At 35.6% G+C, this 17,489-nt stretch overlaps 3 protein-coding genes across 11 annotated transcripts in view; 1 reads left to right on the top strand and 2 right to left on the bottom strand.

Annotated features, from left to right (window-relative positions):
• Positions 1 to 17,489, bottom strand: part of LOC113495989 — a 116,730-nt gene that overhangs the window by 76,582 nt on the left and 22,659 nt on the right. The window lies entirely within an intron of this gene.
• Positions 412 to 3,663, top strand: LOC113495995. The gene is made up of 2 exons (XM_026875039.1): positions 412 to 1,453; positions 3,039 to 3,663. Exons 1-2 carry the CDS (start codon positions 1,264 to 1,266, stop codon positions 3,599 to 3,601), a joined length of 753 nt encoding a protein of 250 aa, XP_026730840.1. The 5' UTR covers positions 412 to 1,263; the 3' UTR covers positions 3,602 to 3,663.
• LOC113495994 (THAP domain-containing protein 4-like) lies at positions 8,764 to 17,379 on the bottom strand. 2 transcript variants are annotated; one of them, XM_026875037.1, is made up of 5 exons: positions 11,797 to 12,103; positions 11,126 to 11,324; positions 10,985 to 11,041; positions 10,661 to 10,759; positions 8,764 to 9,426 (listed from the first exon to the last, which is right to left on the bottom strand). In XM_026875037.1, exons 1-5 carry the CDS (start codon positions 11,874 to 11,876, stop codon positions 8,950 to 8,952), a joined length of 912 nt encoding a protein of 303 aa, XP_026730838.1. In that variant the 5' UTR covers positions 11,877 to 12,103; the 3' UTR covers positions 8,764 to 8,949. The 2 variants fall into 2 exon arrangements, with proteins under 2 accessions (XP_026730838.1, XP_026730839.1); XM_026875038.1 differs by lacking the exons at positions 10,661 to 10,759; positions 10,985 to 11,041; positions 11,126 to 11,324; positions 11,797 to 12,103 and adding exons at positions 12,110 to 12,271; positions 15,843 to 17,379.

Here is a 17,489-nt window from a genome sequence, read left to right as displayed (position 1 = left end):
GGGCCCCAATTCCGCTATTTAAAAAGGCCAATGAATGAATAGAAATTGGATTAAAATTACACTTTTCGTTTTCTCTTAAGCATTTTTCCAACACAATAATTTGAAGTTCAGGGAAAACTCACGGTCAATACAATCGATCGTGAGCCTTATTGTTTTCTACTTGTTAGATAAAATAAGCTACCTATCCACAGCAAAACACACTATAGAGTCTCTTATATTTATTTTTCTTTTCTACTCGTCATTCCAACGTTTCCAACCCTCGATCTTTCTTCCCTTCATAAAACCCATCCATCTCTCTGGTAATTCTTTGCGCACCCCAGTACCATGATCATTAAATTTTATATGGATCAATAGATTATATTATTATGTATGGTATGCACAAAAACGAGAAAGTACAGAAAACATTATAATACATAATGAAGTAATATTATTTGCCTTTATTAAATATCTAGACGGTCACATAGGACACGGCTATACACCTATAAATTACATTTTATTATCTATAACTGCGCACTATAATACACAAATGTGTAAATCATTTGAAACCGGTTTAAGGAAAAAACAAGCATATTAATTAGCATTATAGAATGTTAACCTTATTTTATGAAGTTCAACAAAATCCTAGTGGTAAATGAACAGAACAATATTCAATTAATTACGTCAGACCACCCACAATGCACGGTAAGTCTTGATAAGTGTAAGGAAAAATATTAGGGCTTGAAATTGGCTCCATGACCTCTAAGCCCTAACACGTAAAACGACAAAATAATATTACCTAAACGTGGCAACAGAATGTTCGACGTTTTGGCCGACCTAGACAGAACGGGTTGGCACTAAAAAATAACCTTTTTGGGTTTAAAATCTAATTAAATTTTAGCACCGTTTAATGTTTTAGGTTTTAAAGTGTCCTACTTATTCTGGCTAAAGTACAAATAAATGATAATGTTATTCTAATCATTAGTAATGAACTGAACGTATGCTAACGAATTCTATCATTATGTGTTATTATTTGGTAATGAAGTTACGTCACGCAGATTACTAGTAGTAGACAATAAAGTAAACAAATAAATTTTCAACAAAAAGTGGGGATTGTCGGCTGCGTGGAGCGACGCGCGACGTTGCCAGATCGTGCACAAAACGCAGACACGTTGCGGTGCGGCGGCGGGCCGCTGCGGCCCCGCTGCGTCATTCCGCGTAGATCGTCCGTAGCGGCAGCCGCGTTGTTTGTCGCAGTGAAATCGCGAAGATTTTCAAGTGCCAAATATGACTTCATACTCATACAGTCTCAATGTCGAATTGTTTATAAGTGAAGTGAAGAAATACCCAGAAATATGGGACCTTAACAGTGAGGACAACAGGTTCAAAAGCAAAAAGCAGCATGCGTGGTCAGAAATAGCTAGGGTGTTTATGTCTGATTTTGACGATATGCCGGATAAGGATAAAAATGATGTTTGTGAGTATTCTGATGGAGATTCCATAAACCCAATTGGCATATGATGCACATCATTTCTATCATCGGCCCTGTATTAAGAATATTTTTTTATGGAATAGGTACGATACAACTTAGGTCAGAATTGTTTAAACGTTGTCTGTTTACAATCTCATCTCATAGAATAATCAAAAACACGCCGAGTTACAAAATGTTAAGTGCGAATATTAACGCCGCTTTAAACTTCTAAGAGCGTCAGAAGAAAAATGGGTATTACATTAGCAAACATAAATCTAACAGCTAAAGGTGAATTATATGAATATTTGATGTTCGTGAAAACAACGTTCGTACATAACCTGCGAAAAGCGTCACCTTGAAAGCGGAGGTCGCGGTTGGGCAACCAGTCGACCGATCGATCGCGTTCATCACCTGCCTTTCCCTCGCAACACCGACCGAAGCATCCATTCACTTCTGGTTTTTTCTCGATGCAATGGAAAATAACTAACCACATTTAACTCTGAATACTTTCATGTACACTATAGCATTTAAGAGGTTCGTGTTGATAAGTGTAAGTACGAAGAAGCAAACATCAATTAAAATTTATCTTACAATGGCTGCGTAATGTGTAATTTATTTTTACGATAATATCCCATAATATTTTCGTAAACTGATCATTATTGTGATCGTGAGCTGTCATGGATAAACCTTTTACATAACAGTAATGTAATAATAACGTATTACAAAGTTCATGGACTGAGTACGGTTTTAGTTAGTTCAGTTGGCATCCAAGTTTCTGCTTTAGTCTCTAACGATTTTTTACGGACCTCAAATAACTTGTTGTCATTTAAAATTGTAGGTTATCTGTATAGTCTATCTTAGCAACTGATTCCAGTCGTCTGGACACAATTGACGGTCAAAGTCTCGCCATAATAAACCATAATGCTAGGGTACCGTACCATAGACAATTATTATTTCTCAAGATGGATTGTGTTCGCCGTATAATGTTATAGTTACATGAAGCTAACGGAAACCTAACGCTTAGTCGTCGAGTTTATGGATATACTCTATTACCTAGAAAAGTATAGATTTCATAGAATGTTAGACGCGTTTATCGAAATTGTCAATCACGGCTTATCATAGAGACAAGTTGAAGAGGAACACGACGAATGGGGAGGCCTTTGCCCAATTGCGGGACATATTACACAGCAGGGCGTATATTGTGGACTCGTAACAATGCGGTTTAATGAATGACTACTAAATAATAAAAATCGTATAACGTATAACGGGCAAAGCTAGTAAAAATATGGTGATAGTGCTCTATGGTGCATTAGCACCGTTCAAATCATCATGCACCTGGCAGATGATAAATAGGTAATTTCAATTTGTGCAATAAAATTGTTCTTCTTGTGTATTTATTTATTTATCACCTTTAGACCCCTTCCTTGTTGAGAAAATTTGTACCCTATAGTAAATGTTGCTTTTGGTGTTTATTTTATTTTGAAATACCATTTGATTTGCCATTTCAGTATTTTAGAAAGTAAATAATTGTCCTATGATCGCTCAACGTCCGGTTAGAAGACTGTGATTTATAACGGTTTCGTATTTCCAGATCGTAAACTTCACGGGAAATGGAGAAATATAAGAGACTCGTTCGTGCGTCATCGAAAACGGAAATACGGCAAGAAGGGGTATGTGTATGCGAAACATTTGTCGTTTCTCAACGATATATACAACAACAAGAACAGCCAATCAGGAAGCGACGTTGACTGCGAGAATGACGAACCGAGCGACGAAGATGACACGAAACTTAAAAGGCTTGGTTTTAAAAACAGAAAATTTGATTTGTTAAACGAATCTAGTATGTGGGGTAGTGATCCCGAAGACTCGCCCTCCACAATAGAGAATCTAAAAAGAAAGCGAACTACCAAGCAAGAGAATGACATAGAATACGTAGATACCCCATTCCCAGACGCCACGTGCAGTTACACAGCACCAACTGAAGACGAGGATCGGTCATTTTTCGAATCGTTATTACCAGCAGTGAGAGAGTTTAATATGGACCAAAAACTTGAATTTCGCAGTGAAGTGTTGTGTTTAATTAAGGGTTTAAGATCATCTAATGGCAGAAGAAATTATATTAAGTTAGATCCAACTACTGGTGACTTCTCATAATTGTTATCTAGACCGTAAAGAATCATTCCATTATTTTTGTAAATAAATATTGTTATCAAATTGGTTGCTCTTTTATTTCACTGTACGCCACAATAAAGAGATTTAGGATTGCAAATTGTCGATATTCGCATGAAATTCTTCTGAACACGAACGATTAAATCAAAACTATGTTAAATTTGATCAATATCGTACAACACGTTACAATTTAGTAGTTTTAGTAAAGTGCCAATGTATGTATGCGTATCACAAAAAAAATGGCGTCGGCCATAAACGCAAACAAGTAGGAATGTACATCGAGCAACTCTACATCTTGTTGGATAGGTGTGTACATAAAATATCAATACAAATGTAGAAGGATGAATGAAACGAGTTTATAAACATCAGCATTTATAAATAGAGCATGGTCGATAAATATTTGAAGCGAAGTGAAATAACGATGCCCGTTAGACGGATTTACGTTTCTTGAGCTAAATAGCTCGAAGTAATGAACGAATAACAAACGCGAACGCCTGGGACGTAGATAAATGTATGCGAAATACTCAGACTAGAAAAACGGAGTACTGGCGATGTTAGAGTACTAAGTCCGGCCAATTTGTTGATGGTAAACAACAGATGATACCAGGTCCAATTTTAACATAAGGGATAAGCAAAGAGCCGCAACAGGCAACTTGAGGCAACAAGTAATGATACACCAGTCAGTCTTGTAACAATAATCTGTCTAAATAGTAGCGACGAGCTGGCAACGTCGCGGGGAAAGTAGCGGGGCGGCAACGTGGCGCGATCGATAGAACGCGGGGGAGCGAAGGCGCGGGGCGGCTGACCCTTCCGACAGCCACATAATTATACCTACTGCGTATATCATTGAGCGTACCGAAGCACGTGTTTGCTTGACACCGAACGTGCACTCCTAGGGTTATCAGCAGCTAGCCGGTATACAACATGCTTTATTTTTTTACGCCGCAACTAATTTCATATGAATAAGACAAAATAGAATGGATTACAAAATGTATTTCCGATGTTGATGATCAAAATCATCTATTACGTAAGTTGTAAGACAAGATCATTAATCATCAATTAACTTTCGAATAGTTAATGAACCATGTTATGATAAACCTTAGGTCCGTTCATTATGGAATAGGTACTTAATTGTTATTTTACTAAAACACTATTAGATATAAACGAAAAGTAACTAACTAAAGTAGAACAGAAAAACACATTCATAATTTCCTTGACGGCAGTCATAATTTGAACTTAATTTAGAACTCTATTCACAATATCCAAAATTCAGCTTCGAAATAATTCCGTATACATATACATTTACAGAATTTGTGAGTCTTCTGGGACCTACCACTGCAGAGAAACTATTCGCGTTTCCAGAGAAACTTCGTTATACTGTGTCCTTACAGGTAGAAAAACTGGGTCATTTAAGCCTCGTTAGCGTTTAATGAATAAAAGAGAGAACAAAAACCTTTTTTGAAACGAAAAAGCAAGTTTACTTTTAAAGATAATTACGTGCCAACGCTTAGAACTTAATCACAAATTAATGTTGTAATTAATCTTAATCGTATAGATTTGTATACTATAACAGAGTAACTCAGAAGTAGGGATTTCCAGTAAGTAGAATTTCCAACGATTTTAATGCGGTAAAGGAAGAACATAAACTTGATAAAAGGAGGTACGGTACTTAAAATTCTGAAAGTATTACAAAAACAAAAGCTCGCGCACGGCACGGTAGTAAAGCAGAATGAAGACATCACGTGCCTGTTTCATTTTAGATAAAAAAAAGTCATAAACATAACTGTGACCCGAATGGCGCGAAGGTCTGCGCGGACAGGCGGGCCCTCGCTCTTGTACCCAGTTCCTATGTAGACCAGAGTGAGTCAGAGTTTGATGCCGGCATCGCGTGAGCGCTAACAATCAATATGCTGGACTTAATAAAGCCTTACCCGTTAAACATTGCACCGCGCACCTGATTACACCGTACGTCAGTTTTTACTCAACTATTGTGACATTGAGCAGGTGCTAAATAAGATAATAATATCTCACAATACGTTTCCTCTTTTTTGTAAGCTTTTTCGAGTTCTACCTGCACAAGGGAACAAGAGATAAATCTCGAACGCTTTGCTAGTCAGAACCAATATCTGTGGGACTGAGGAGCCATTCTAATATTTGTTTCGTGCGGGGCTCGATCGGTTTTTGCACGGAAAGTTGAGCGCCTAGCAACTGTGACAGCCATTGTTACTTTTTATTGAATTTTTCATTTGTTCTGTTGCTATAGAAATTTAAATTTGGCTCTATCATATCGTGAGTACTCTTATTCATATTACACCTTCATTCATTTCTTGCGATAGAAATTATTTAATAAGAACTAGCATTAAATGACCGTGTATGAAAGCAAGCAAGTAACATTAGATATCTAAGCTTAGATCGTTGTTCTCGGTAGTAGGTTTTACGAGTACGCAGCTGCGGCGAGGGAGTGCCGCCAATGAGAGGGGAGCTCAGAAAATATCTTGTTTATAGTGCAATAGGGCAGGCCTGGAATAGATGAAGGGTGCATTTTTTAGCACACAGGTGTATTAACAGGCAGTCATATGCCTTACAATTTAAAATTTCTTTAGTAAATGTTGTCAAATATTACTTGTATATGGGATTGTGGTGTTAGATATAGCTATAGGTACTCGTATTTTATATGTCTGTATGTCTAACTACAGATGTGTAGGAATCTGTAAGCGTTAATAACTCTGCCGTGTTTAAAACGTTCGCCATCCAGAGTATGTCAATAAATAATGAAAATATTTATACTTCGTCTCTATATTTTATTGAAATATCGAGACAAAATACAAATATTTTCATAACTTGAGCCATCGTCGCGTCATACGAAACAAAAGAATTTTATTGTGATAGTTGTTTCACAGCATTGCCTAATGAGGTGTGCATTATTCTAGTTCCCCATTCGTTCACGTCTGCTGTTTTTAAAATCATTTGTGTGCTGTATCATTTCCAAAGCAGATGTCTGTAGTAATTAAGTTTTAACAAACTGTTTACTTAACAATTTATGAGGTAAAAGATCTAGAAATACGTAGGTAGTTGGTAGATCACGAGGTTGAAATCGTTGTTTTAGCTAGATAGACATTATATTTAATAAGATTGTTTCAGTTTTAAACACAAGTCTTGGAATTGTATAAGAATTAGTAGCGGTGGTAGGCTTCCAGGCCTCAAGGACTGAGGGCAATGTAATCCCCTCAATATCATTATCAATTTAATTATAATATTTAACTGTAGGTTCTATAGGATGCCATTACTAACCAAGCAAATCATTTTGTATTTGTTATTACCATATTATTATACAAAGTTGTTATTAAATGTATAATGAGAAATTGGTGTAGGAAGATACGCCTCGCTTAAGAACTGGTTTAATAAATTCTTCGGCTTAAATAACAAGTTTATCGGAGTATTCTGCAGTTTGCCAAATGGTATAGATTTGTTACAAAGTAACAGACTAAGGAGGTCTCCAAGGTCTTCAAGATTTCTACATTCTCTTGTTCGATACATTTTTTTTGTATGAAATACAAGGACAAAACAATACTTGGAAGTTGAACAAAACATTCGTTGAAAATGGGAAAGAAGCCGTTGGAATCTTTGTTTGGAATTTGATCAAAGAATGTTGTGAATTTGTAATATACCTATTTGACTTCTATTCAATAGTCAACTACTTAAATCTTTTTAAGGTAAATGAGAGGAAACATAAGAAAGGATAGTCTTTGTCATGTAGCAAGTAAAGTAAGGTACCTACTTAGGTAATGCTGAAAGTACCACGTTAAGTATCACTGGTTGAAGTTGGTCACTTTTGTGGTTTAAAGCGAATTTTAAGAATCAATGGTTGTAAGGCTAGGATAACACACATTTCTCCAAAGCTTCATTAACTTGTATATAAGCGTGCTTTATACTCAAACGTAGGTGACAATAAGCAATTCTGCTTCTTTCCGATTCTGAACCGAATCCTAACAAGTACTCAACAAATATTGTTGAGAGTTGCGTATTTTTTGAGAATATAGCTACACATAGCTAAGGAAATAGGTAGAGATTGAAGCGGTTTGTGATCAACTTAGAAGTGAGTTTAACACGTCGCTGCTTCATCGTTCAGAAGAGACTTGGGCATAAAACACTCGAGTCCGGGCATTGCACGAGTGACGCAAGCCGTGCAGCGGCCGCGCGTAACATAATAAATAATAATAGGCGCTCAGAGCGGCAACGTGCGGCGGAACGGCAACGCCGCGGATCGATGCCGCGCCGCGTTTATCGGCTGGAAGTTTGTTGTGTCGACGGGCCGGCTTGCCCGGCTGCGAGCGAGACTATCACCGCATCGCGCCCATAAAAAACAGATAGGTATTATAGTTAGGTAAATACTTAAGTAGTATAGACCTAAAGGCACGGCATGTTTTCACAGAAAATTTTAATGCATGCATGATCTTAAAAAACAGTCAAAAAGTAGTAATACCATTAAGACTTGATAGTTTTTGTTAGAATGTTTACTATTTAATTCCGAAGAATACGGCCTGACAAAGGCAATACATTATGGTTTCCTAGATAACAAAAACCGTCAGCCTTAAAACAAACACATATTTAAAAATGTGCAGTAAAATAAGTATCAAGGTAACAAGATACTACAATTTAAATATCAAATGATTGACTCTCGCTTTTCCGATTTTTTTCTCTAAGTATAGTAAATCAAGGAGCTAAACACGATTGAAACTATCACCATTGGTTTTGTGCACAATTTCTAAATTCTCACAACCCAAGCGCGATGTAATTGACCATGGCAGTCTAGTAAAATTTGCATGAGATTAACTTCAACTATAAATATTATGTTTTAGCCACATCACTGCACAATTTACAACATCATATTTACATTTTTTGGTTGAAGAAGACGTCTCAAATTCGTTTACTAAATCAAATCAAAACTTCCACTAATCTAGCTAAACAGAAAATTAATTAAAGTGAAAACAGGTACGGAGTCAATCATATCTTTGACGCATTTTCTACAGACTTATCATGAAAAAATATTCTTCCACTTACAAATGTCTGTGTTGACTACAAGTGAAAATTTGTGGTCGATTGATATTGAAGATATTAATTAATGACAAAGGGAGTAAAACTCATACTTATAAAAAAGAACCATTTTATTTAAAAAGAAATTGCTTACAACTGCGATAGAATACATAGTATTTTACCTTAATAGGACGAAAACAAAAATACCTTAAAAGTAGAAATGCTGGTGTACTTAATAGTTTCTTTCTGGCCGCAGATAAAGAAACGTGTTACTCTTAACTTATTGCCACCGACGACGTCTAGTACATTTGTAGAAATTTGACGGCGTTTTCTGTTTCGTTTTCTTCTATCTTAATATCTTCGAAAACTGGAACACTTTCACCAAGCAAATCGGTTTCGTCCTTTTGATCAGCTTCAGCTTGAAGAACATTTTCACAATGCAGGTCACTTTCAGGTTCTTCTTTTACGTAAAACATAATATGATCAGGCTCAGTCACTTCACTTGTATTTAATTCAGGTTCAGTTTTAACAATAGACTTATTCTCATTTATCGTAACTTTTGATGTGGTGGATAGGTGTGATAATTTTGCTTGGAAGAGAACATCTGATATGAGTTTCTCTGCTATCCATCTCTGCATGTCCGTTATCTTGCATAGCTGCAAACCAACTGACCTTCCGAAGGCTGCAGCAGATTCATCCATAGTATCTTGACTTCGAGAATCGTTTTCATTCTCAGAAGCAATAGCTTCGTGTATTTTGTTTATTGATGAGTCCACCTGTAAAAGTTTAAGCATATAAGACAACAATGTATGATATGTCTGAATTGCGATTATTAAGAGCAAAAATATTCATTCGGGTGTCATCATGGGCAACTCGGTTTTGCTGACTGGCAAAGAAACCTTGTTGCTACCATAATAGTGGGTATATGTAACAATCTATTCCAATGCTATAAAGAAGAACAGTTTGTTTGAATGCGATAATCTCAGGAACTCAGTTACGACTTATATTTTTCATGCTATATTTTCCATTTATCCATGTAGGCTATAGATATAGATATACAATAGATGACACAAGTATCACGATTTGTATTGAGTAGAAGCGTGCCGACTTTTTAACGCCTACTGTGACGTCACAGTAGAAATTTAGTGATTGGAACTCTATATCGTTTCTAAGACACCGATTCCGCCAATACGCCTACTCCAATCAAAAGATTCTACTGATAATACCTTTTCTCACTTAAACTTACTCAAATATATTTGTTGATATTTCTATGAAACATAAAGGATTAGTATTGACATGCATGTTATGTTAATAAGGGTTAGTAGTTTCTTTAATGTTGAATATTTTTAGGGGCAGATTCGCCCTAGACAAAAATGATACAGCGGGCACACCCGGTACACCAAAATTTTGTAATGCACTATTCGCCCGAAACTATTATATTTCAGAAAAAAAAATAAGTAGTACAATAATAGTTTTTGTCTAGTATCTGCCCCTAAAAATATTCAAAATTAAAAGTAGTCGATTCGGGCGAATCGAATACTAAGCCGTTAATAAACAGTCGTTTTAGATAATCCAAAAATCACAAATCGATTACATGAATGAAATCGATTTTCAGACAGACGAATGATACTAAATAGTAAATATCTTTTAATTTAATAAAATAATCTCTTATTGTTAAAAACAATAATATATCTTATAGTAGTACTTTGTTTGCATAACATAGGGGTTTTATAACGTGTTGTAGGCTATGGAAACAACAAAATCGCGAAATAAAACCAGAGAAAATATATTAGAAGCCAAAGGAAGAGCCAGCCGATTACTTCAACGTGTAGTGTTACTGTGCTTTGTTCTTCTAGAGTATAATTCGCGAGCTGTAACGTTGGTTGACTGAATTAAATTAGCTTGTACATCATTGATAAGTGGTCTCTGTTTTAAGCATTTCAGCAAAATCATCAGCGTGAGAATTTTATTCATTTTGCGGCGTTTCTGCTGGTTGCCTATTTTCATTACCTTGTATTGTCGATTTATTTCTTCTTGTGCATTGTCTATTTTATTTAATAATTTCTCTTTCGTCACACTTTTCGCTTTTGGTGTGGGTTCATTGACATCCTGTAATATGTATAATGGAAGTATTAGTAGTTGTTTCAAGTTGCCGGTTCCCGGTCTCAATTTCCACCCCTATTTCTTTTTCCACCTCCTCTGTTTGTCTCGATCTAAGTCCAGTTAATCACGCGCTTTCACTGATGTCTTCCACTTCTGCTACTCGCTTACATAATACCGATGAGTTGTCTTATTTATGTATGCTCACATTTTCATGAAAAATATATATTATACCTTTTCTAGTATGCTCTCCCTTGACAAAGATGAAGGTTGTGATGGTGTATTTGTATTCTGTAAAGCACAAATGATTTTATATCAGATATTTTATGCTCTTTTAATTAAAAACAATATTACACATTAAATGTATTCACTAACCTCATCATTATTGTCAATGACTTTTAGTATAGCAATAGTAGGGCATGCCGTTTTTTTCAACAGTCTCAACTTTTTCCCTTCAATAAAACTAGTATTATCAAAATGTAAGGAACAAATAGTGCTGTGTTTAGTCGGGAACCAGTCTTTCCGTCCCGTGGCCGCAATCCATTTTTCTTTTATGATTACATCATGCGGAAAACTAAAATAAAAATGAAATATTTTTTTAAACACAACCTAAAATTATAAACGTTCTAATCGATATAGTCGTATAATAATATGTTCAAAGGATAAACATTTACATTTGAAATACATAACTAGGTACTAAATTGGCTTTTTTGTAATGAGTAATGGGGCATTGGTCTGTCTGATTTCGACTAAAATCGATTATTGACATATTATGTTAGACGCACAACACTAGTAGCCAGATTTTGCAGGCGAATGATAAATTCCCCGTACCACGAGGTTTAAGCGTTGCGCGACAGTGTTGCATGTTCCGATATTCATCGTCTCTTAACTCACAATGTCAGATCAAACGCTCAAAGCAAATGCGGCAACGTAATGTGAATATAGTTTTCCTATAGTTAATCTTTAGGTATTATTGGAATCTTGGTATCGTAGCTTGGAATACTTAAAAATGGAATTTCGAATAGTATAATTTTTAAATTACTTACCTGTGGTAGGAAATATGTTCTTGCCTTTGGGTACTCCAATTGTTTGGGCTATTGCAGTTAATTATAACGCATCGAGGCATTTTTTGAGTTTACGCGGTTGTACGACTACAACAACAGACGCGCGCGGACTGCGAGTAGCAGTGGCCAACCTTGACGCTTCGTCGCGGTTTGGTCACGCAAAGTACATGCATTTGCGTCATCTATTGTATATCTATATTTGTGATGAAGGGTTCAACCAATAGGGGCGGGGAAACCTAGTTTCGATAGTTACGTATGTTATATGCGAAGCGCAGAGTTAATTTCCAAAACTTACATCGCTCATATCTTCAGAATCCGTATCAGTATTGGATTCACCATCCTTAGGTTTTGGCTTATGTTTTATAGCACTGTGAGAAGTGAGAAAATCCAAGTATTTATAGTACCAGAGTGTTGGTTTAAATACTTCTTCGCCATCAGCTGTTATGCTATTTTCAACCTAAAAACAGATTTTTTAATTCAAACCATGACTTAGCTTTAAAGCAGTTTACGTTTTCTGTTGTACGGTAGACTGAGTTGATGGTGATATTAGGAAGGAAACTTACATCTGTCTAAGCGAGTGGTTTGACAATTATAAATTCAGGACGCATTTACGTTTGGACATCCATACATGCCTCTTACGAATATACTGAAAAGCAATAAGCAAAAATATTCAACATTAAATTGCCTTTCTTCTTAAAGATGTACATATTTTGATACGTCCTTTAATATCGTAGTACATTGTTTTGTTCTATCCTAAATCGTTTTCACAGCGTACGCGATGAAAGCAGTTTTGAAAGCAATGCGTAATTATTTTTGGAAATCATTATAGCCTATGACACTCCATAATAACGTAGCTACATATTGGTGAAATCATTTTGAAAATATGTTCAGAAGTTCCAGAGATTACCCGTTACACCGTCACAAACGTTTCCTCTTTATAATATCAGTAAAGTAGTAGTATTTAATGACACGTGGCCAGTCCGTTTGGTTTTTTTAAATATTTTATGACACAAATAATGTGGCCATTCCACAAACTTAGGTAAATTTTGTCAAATGGCCACATTATTTGTACTTGTATCATTATTAAAGATTTTAAATCGACATAAAAAAATAGCTCTGAATAGGCAAATTGTCAACACTATCTGCGGAGATATCGTTGAACATGGAAAGAGTGGTATCTTGTAAATTCAAAAGCAAAATGCTAATAGATTTTATTTTTTAAAAACCCAGATGTCAGCTAAGGTACAAGAAATACTCACGTAAATCGGACCAGAAGTGTCCGTGTACGTAAATAATAAATGAAACAAAAAGACCAAAATTGAGAACCAAATTTTTTGAAGTCGGCCAAAATTTGATCATATTTATATCCTCTTATTTACTGACCTTTTTTGAACGTTCCTTTGACATTAAAATTTCAGCTGCCAACCAATCACCATTTCTTTGGAGGAATTTTATTTTACGCGATAGCTTCTTCTGTCGGGCAGCTCGCGTATGGCGACCTAGGTTCGACGTTCTTCGTCGCATATTCATTTACACGACGAATTAAAAGTTTAAGTGATAAAAATATATATGCTAACTGATAAATTTATTTAAGAACAACGAACGAACCGAGGGGACACAACCGCTCGCCCCGCCCGCCCCGGTGCGAATGACTTAAAGGCCCCATTTTAACTGCCGACACAAAGAGTTGTGTTAAAAACTTGAGTTTTCTGCCAGTCTCTCTGAGACGTTATAACTCCCGAACGGATTGGGAGATTCAAATCAAGTCTGTTTTGTTTTAAAGGTGAATTATGTGGGAGTGTTTTAAGATATATTTGATAAAAATCGGGCGAGCCTTTTAAAAGTTGTGAGATATCAAGAGATGATTCGTCTTGCTAGTTATTGGCCTTGAATTTCACCCTGGTAACATAATTGTAGCAGAAAAAGGGGTTCGTATTCAATAAGAATAACTAAGTATGTAGATTTTTGGAGCTTGGAGTGTCAGTGGCTGTGAAACATGTTGTGCGAATAATTACGATTATGTTATTTTGTTTTTATTATAGACGTATTATAACCCAATGCTTGAGTTGGATTGATAAATCTTTCGGCTATAGATTTGTCTATTTGTCTAATAAACAATTGTTAACTTTTATTCAATTACGGTTACATCGTAAGAATATAAAAGTATATGACATTCGAGAATGGTATTCCATTTTGACAAATTACGTAACTTTGACTTTGAACTTCAATCACGACATAATTACAAAACAACCACCTTTTCTGTCCCTATTTCCCCTTGACCACTTAGATCTTTGAAACTACTCGACGGATTTTGATGGGGTTTTCTTTAATATATAAAGTGATTTATGAGGAAGGTTTTTAAGTATAATCTATACATATTTTCGTACAGGAACATAGTCAATTTTAGCGATTTCAAATGTGTTTATTTACAATTTTTTACGTATTTTTGCAAACGCTGGCCTAACCGCAAGAGATACTTCAAAATAATGTGCTCAAATATTGTACACCATATAAAGATCTACAAAAAAGTCCACGAGGGCATAACTCTATCTCTCAAGGTTCGCTCACAATAACCACTTTTTTGTAATAATTTTATTTTATACTTTCATCGCAAACACTAACATAACCCCAAGAGCTACTTATATCAAAATAATGTTCTACAATAGTGTACACCATAAAAAAATCTAGAAAAAAGTCTCGGACAGCGTATGACTGTTTTTTAAGGTTGCATCACCATAACCATTTTTTTGGTTAATAATTTTATTCCAAAACAAAACTTCTTTGCAAAGCTATTTTTGTTGATATGGTACTAATCCTTACCAAAATAAATACGTCAAGTATTCAATTTTTCAAATTTCGAACGTTTATTCCAAAGTTGTTACGTTACGATGCATGGTATGAATCTTTATCAAAATAAAGAACGTTACCGAAATTCTGATGCGTATATTAGCACTGCTCCCGTGCGAAGCCGGGGCGGGTCGCTAGTATACGTATGTAATAATACATTGGAACGTTTCGTTCTCGGAGAAATAAAATCACAGCGTCCATACTGCAAGCCTAACGCGGATGTGGCGATATTTGTATGTTAAGAATATATGTATTATTTTGTAATAAAGACGTTTTTTCTTTTAGTCCGATTTTAAAGTAAATAATGTTAGATTGCCTATTTATTGATGTAGGCTATAAACCGTCACGCGCGAGTTTTTTTCCCAACGTTACTGTCAACGCGTTATGGACACAAACGGGCCAAGCCGACAAGCGACCTAATGCGCTAGTAGCGAGGATATCAAATCAGTTCGGTCTTGTCGCTTGACGATAGAGCGTGTTCATAAAATGGCGATAAATACTGAATTGTAAAAAAAAATAGTTATTTTTTTTTACTTAACTTTCTAAAAATCTGAATCTTTATTTTTGTTTATTTTGTGCGCACCTCCCATTCTAGGATCTGACTTTCTAATAAAAATAACAAATTCTAATCTATGGTCTGTCACCTCTGAATCACGTCTAAACTCTAAAAATTATAAAAAAACTAACTTTTGTTGAAACTAGTCGAGCGATCCCCGTAACCCCGCTTTATAACTAAACCGTTGTATCATCAAAGTGTAACTCAGGCTAAGAATAGACAAGAAGTTTGAGGTTTCATAGTTTGATTTAAGTCTATAGTCTATACCATTTGTATATGCAACATCATTTGTTTTTAATACCTCCATCAAGCCAGTCTACAAGTTAGTCAGGCATATGACGTCACGATTGCGTAGAAACCGTGACGTCATAAGCCAGTATCAATGGATTTTTACTTTTGAATTAGGTACATATTAAAACATTAAGGAAAAATTCAGTCGATGTTTTTATCTGATGTATTTTAATCTAAATGATGGATATTATGAATCGAGTAATATCGACATGTCATCGACCTCGACTTCATGCAAACAGGTGATCCTGCCTTAAGTTAGACATACACAATTGTTTTTGATACTTTTCGATAACCTCTTTGTGAATGATTAAATAAAACATAAGTAAAATCTTACCTTTTTCCTTTGCCGAATGTAATTTGTTCGCATGTTTAATATCTTCATTTTTATAGACTCAATCGTAGCCGTTGGATCTATTTTGTGCCATAACTTTAAAATTTGGCCTAGCTCTTCATTTCGTACTGCTTGATTATGGTATTCTGGATGTGTTATGTCCCAAAGACATCGGCGACGTTTATATTCTAGCAAAACTTGAATTTTGATCTTTTTTTCGATTGCTTTGAAACCTGGTCGTTCCATTTTCACTACTTTAAACGATCTTTCAATTCATAATAACTTAGTTTACGCGGGAATAATCGCGCGACGTGCGCTGTTGCGGGCCGCCTGCCTCGGTATGGCACATCGGGTCGCGTCGGTCGTCGAGCAGGCCGATCGCGCTCTTCATCAGTCGCTCCTGTTCTCCAAGCCGAGCGGTCGTGTTGGTGGACTCAATCCGCAAATTCAAACTTTCCGAGCCCATCGTAATTTATCACGATATAATAGTTTCAGAAATAAATTGAGATGATGAGTGTCTTTCAAGTATTATGCAGTGTTATTGTTATTAATATCCTAATACATGATTAACATGACGTAATTAAAATAAACAAATTGATTGTTAGAAATAAATGTTGTGTGTATTAGAGGCCTATCATATATGTTAAAGACCTTGCTTCGTCCTTAAAAAATAATGTTTTTTTACCTGTACAAGAGATACTGTAACCGAATTTAAAAAGGTCGTTAAAACGCATGCACGTGCGATGTTTCAAATTCTCTTTACAGTCCAATTAACGAAGTCCAAAAATAAAACCAGTTTTTAACCATTTTAGCATAAACCGTTACGGGGAAGCATTATGTACCACAGTAAGGTTGTCATTACACATTTCACATTTACACATATTTGCATTTAATACCTAATTATATTTATTTAGTAGGAATGTTCTTAATATTCGTAAAGTCGTAATTACTTAATAGCAGCTGCACACTATGTATTTCAAAAACAACAAATGCTAAATCATTATTGTTTTTACAAAAAAAGATTTTAACGTTATCAATAGTCAGAACTTCTTGATACTAATCAAAGCGACAAAGCGTGTTACTTTTTAATTCGTACCATAAACGGGCTCTTTATACCAGTTACCAGTCTACATGTTATTCAATTCGCAATGCCATCCAAGTTCGAAATTTGAATATTTACTTGCGAGTTTGCGTGGCGTGCGGGGCGGCAACCGGGGAGCACGGAGCGGCAACGTCGCCCTGCGCTATTTTGCTCCCCGTTTCGAAGTGAGAGAGATCAGCTGTACTTTGTGGTTGTGTGAGTGTTTACTATAGCGTTTACTATACGTTATTTGTGTGCGTTCAGGATAAAATTCGTTTTGCAGGATTCTGGGTGGGTTCTTCTGAGTGGTAGATTAATGATTTTTCTGCTAAAAGCCGTCTTACCGAAAACTAAATAATATTGGTGAATGTTAACAGTTTTTGTTGTTAGTAGCTAATGCACTGTTATATAAATAATACCTACATTTAAGATAAAAAAAACATTATTTCTCATCTCAATGTAAATCAATGCAGCACCATATGTAGTGTAACAAAGACTCACATTAATTAAACTTAACATTTATAATTACGCTTTTTCTTGGCTTATATAAATTGAGCGTCATTTGACTA

Source organism: Trichoplusia ni, chromosome 7, assembly GCF_003590095.1.
Source record: "Trichoplusia ni isolate ovarian cell line Hi5 chromosome 7, tn1, whole genome shotgun sequence".
In the NCBI taxonomy this organism is placed as follows: domain Eukaryota; kingdom Metazoa; phylum Arthropoda; class Insecta; order Lepidoptera; family Noctuidae; genus Trichoplusia; species Trichoplusia ni.
This window is presented reverse-complemented; position numbering and strand designations above follow the sequence as displayed.

Excerpts from the sequence above, each read along its gene's own strand:
- LOC113495995 (XM_026875039.1), top strand. The coding sequence starts at position 1,264 with ATGACTTCATACTCATACAGTCTCAATGTCGAATTGTTTATAAGTGAA. Across the intron at positions 1,454-3,038 it reads TAAGGATAAAAATGATGTTT|ATCGTAAACTTCACGGGAAA; the intron begins GTGAGTATTCTG and ends TCGTATTTCCAG.
- LOC113495994 (XM_026875037.1), bottom strand. The coding sequence starts at position 11,876 with ATGCCTCGATGCGTTATAATTAACTGCAATAGCCCAAACAATTGGAGT. Across the intron at positions 10,760-10,984 it reads GGGAGAGCATACTAGAAAAG|GATGTCAATGAACCCACACC; the intron begins GTATAATATATA and ends TACATATTACAG. Across the intron at positions 9,427-10,660 it reads AAATAAATCGACAATACAAG|GTGGACTCATCAATAAACAA; the intron begins GTAATGAAAATA and ends AAACTTTTACAG.